The following is a 2,806-nucleotide window of genomic DNA, read 5'->3' on the forward strand; positions in this document are numbered from 1 at the left end:
GAAAATCTTGTCCTAAAAAAAAAAAAAAACTTTCATTTTCTTCATGTCCTTTGCTTACTAGGCGTTCATCCAGTAAATGTATTGTTAAACATGTCTTCTGATCATTTTTACAAAAAAAGGAACACATCTGAATTGTCTGTGGTCATATCATTCCACAGATGTGTGCTATATCAGATTCTTGCTAAAATGACTATCTAGAGCCGATTATCTAGTGCTAACTCCACAAGGGTTAGAGTTCTTGCCCAGTTCACACGCCACACCTCCTCCAGACTGGTCGTAGTCGTCTCTGGAGTCATGTCCCCCTCCTCTGGCCCCACGGGAGCCACCACGGCCTGAAAGGGACAGGGGGCTGTTTAATAGGGGCAACAATTCAAAGCTGAGTTCAGGGTGAAAGAGAGACCCACCCACAGAACGGTTCAACTGAACCAATCAGAGATCATCTGCCAACAGCGCTAACAGGAAGTTTAGCCTATAGGAAAGCACTCCGTTTGTTAGAGGGGAAGGAAGAGAAGCTAGAAAGGGTTTTCTATTGAGGGATGAAAAAAAATATCTAAAGATGAAACATGTACATGAACAATGACTGTGAGAAGCCCGTCGGCTTAAAGGGATAGTTCACCCAAAAAAGACATTTGCGTCATCATTTACTCACCCTCGAGTTGTTCCAAACCTGTATGAGTTTCTTTCTTCTGCTGAACATAAACAAATATTTTGAAGAACGCAATGGAGACCAGAAACCGTTTGATTACTCGCATACTTGGAACAACTTGTGTGCGAGTAAATTGCAGAATTTAAATTTTTTGGGTGAACTACCCCTTTAAGAAATGCTTGTACGAGCAGTGAATTAAATATTTGTAGCTATATGCAATATAACCAAGCTGAGACAGTTCAGAATAAGAGACAGAAGACACAAAGTGAGCTCAAGCTAATATCAAGCATTGCTTAAGGGTTGGCAGTACGACCAAAACCCTGGTTATGGCACATCACAAAGAATTTCAACAAAAACGGTTTGTATTAAGCATATGGTATTGCAATTTTTGGGGTAATTCAGTAAATTAAATGTTTTACAAATGTACATCATATTTTCTCTAAAATAAAAGATAATAGTGTCTAATAGCAGTCAACTGTGGCCGGGCAGGTTAAAGTGGACTAAATGATTAGCATCAGAGAAAAGTCTGTCTTTTTCACCTGAAGATCAAATGTGCTTTTTATCGAATTAAAACAAATATATTTTTAAAAATCACAACTCGAGTTGTGTAACTGAGCATGTAACTGAATAAATTCTTAATTTACCATCTGACTCTATAAAATGCAAGTAAATACTTCCAGTAATGTTAAAAAACCTCATGCCAAAAACTTTAAATGCTAATCTACATGACCATATATCTTGTTTTACTTATTTTTTTAAATAATTGAAGATTTTTCTCTAGAAAACCTGATACACACAGTGTAACAGAATCTCTACTTGGTTGACAATTATAATGTAAATACAATGGGACCGTCCATCCCTAGCATTGCTCATTTCTGAGAATATAAAGGCCACAATATTTGAAGGGAAACACACAAGCAATATATCAACAGTAAGAAAGAGAAAACAGCACTAATAGAAGTACAAGATAAAACGATTGCGCTAATGCACGACAGTAATATTTTGATATATTGGCGCACACACAGTACCTCTGTCGTCTTTCCGGAAGCCGAAGCCTCCGGCGCCACGTTCTTGCCTTCGGCCCTCTGCGATATCCACCCTCAAAGATCGGTCCCCTAGCAGCTGCGGAAGAACTTTATACTTAACACACAACATATCAAACAGTACACTAGCGCTCAAAAGTTTGTGGTTGGTAAGATTTCTTGAACACAGCCCCTTATGCTCACCTAGGCTACATTTTATTTAATTCAAAATACAGTAAAAACAATACTAGTGGGAAATATAATTTAAAATAGCCTTTCTATTGTAATGTTTAAAAATGTAATTTATCCCGTATTCAGCATCACATGATCCTTCAGAAAACATCTAATGTGCTGACTTGGTTCTCAAGAAACATCATTAATGTTGAAAGCAGTTGTGCCGCTTCTTATTTTTGTGGAACTTTTGTTTTGATTCTTTGATGAATAGAAAGTTCTGAAAAAGTTCCGGAAATTTTGGTAACAATTTAAAAATCTTTACTGTCACTTCTAATCAATTTAATGCATCCTTGCTGCATAAAGTATTAATAATTTCCTTAAAAAAATCTTAAAGGGGTCATATGATGCTGCTAAAAAGAACATTATTTTGTGTATTTGGTGTAATGAAATGTGTTTATGCGGTCCCCAAACTTTTGATCTAATGTGCAAGTTTCAAACAGCTGTCAAGCTTATCTATTAGGGCTGCACGATATTGGAAAAAAAAACTCACATTGCGATATTTTGTTTTTCTGCGGAAAAAAAATAAAAAATAAAATAATCACCATATGACTTGAATAGCTCTATTTGGAAAAAAATACTCAATGATTGGGGTGATTTTATAGGCGAGTAAATCAGCATAGAAAATAAACAAATTACAAGCATAGATATAAAATCTGTGTTAAAGCTACAAAAGTGATTTTTCTCTCTGTTTTTTGTTGTTTGATTAACATTCATGGCACAGAAAGCCTCGGGAACATTAAACTGCTGTGAACCAATATACTGTTACACATCCATTTTCTTTCTCAATTGTTTGCCTTCACCTAAGCCATAAGCAACTGCGTTTACAAGAATACTTGAAGAGACATGCATTGACATAGTTGTGAACAGAATTCGGTGTTCACGTGCATCTGCGTGGCTCTCACCG

General features: G+C 36.4%; 1 protein-coding gene across 3 annotated transcripts in view; it reads right to left on the bottom strand.

Moving 5' to 3' along the window:
* LOC107720965 (eukaryotic translation initiation factor 4H-like) overlaps positions 1–2,806 on the bottom strand; it is a 22,345-nt gene that overhangs the window by 14,641 nt on the left and 4,898 nt on the right. Inside the window, exons 4-5 of one of the 3 annotated variants that reach the window (XM_016528806.1) lie at positions 1,675–1,768; positions 243–332 (exon numbers count right to left, since the gene is read on the bottom strand). In XM_016528806.1, the coding sequence (XP_016384292.1) occupies positions 243–332; positions 1,675–1,768 (184 nt within the window). The remainder of the gene's footprint in view (positions 1–242; positions 333–1,674; positions 1,769–2,806) is intronic. The other 2 variants (XM_016528807.1, XM_016528808.1) reach the window with 2 other exon arrangements.

Source organism: Sinocyclocheilus rhinocerous, unplaced genomic scaffold (genome assembly GCF_001515625.1).
Source record: "Sinocyclocheilus rhinocerous isolate Xijiao unplaced genomic scaffold, SAMN03320098_v1.1 scaffold2256, whole genome shotgun sequence".
Classification (NCBI taxonomy): domain Eukaryota; kingdom Metazoa; phylum Chordata; class Actinopteri; order Cypriniformes; family Cyprinidae; genus Sinocyclocheilus; species Sinocyclocheilus rhinocerous.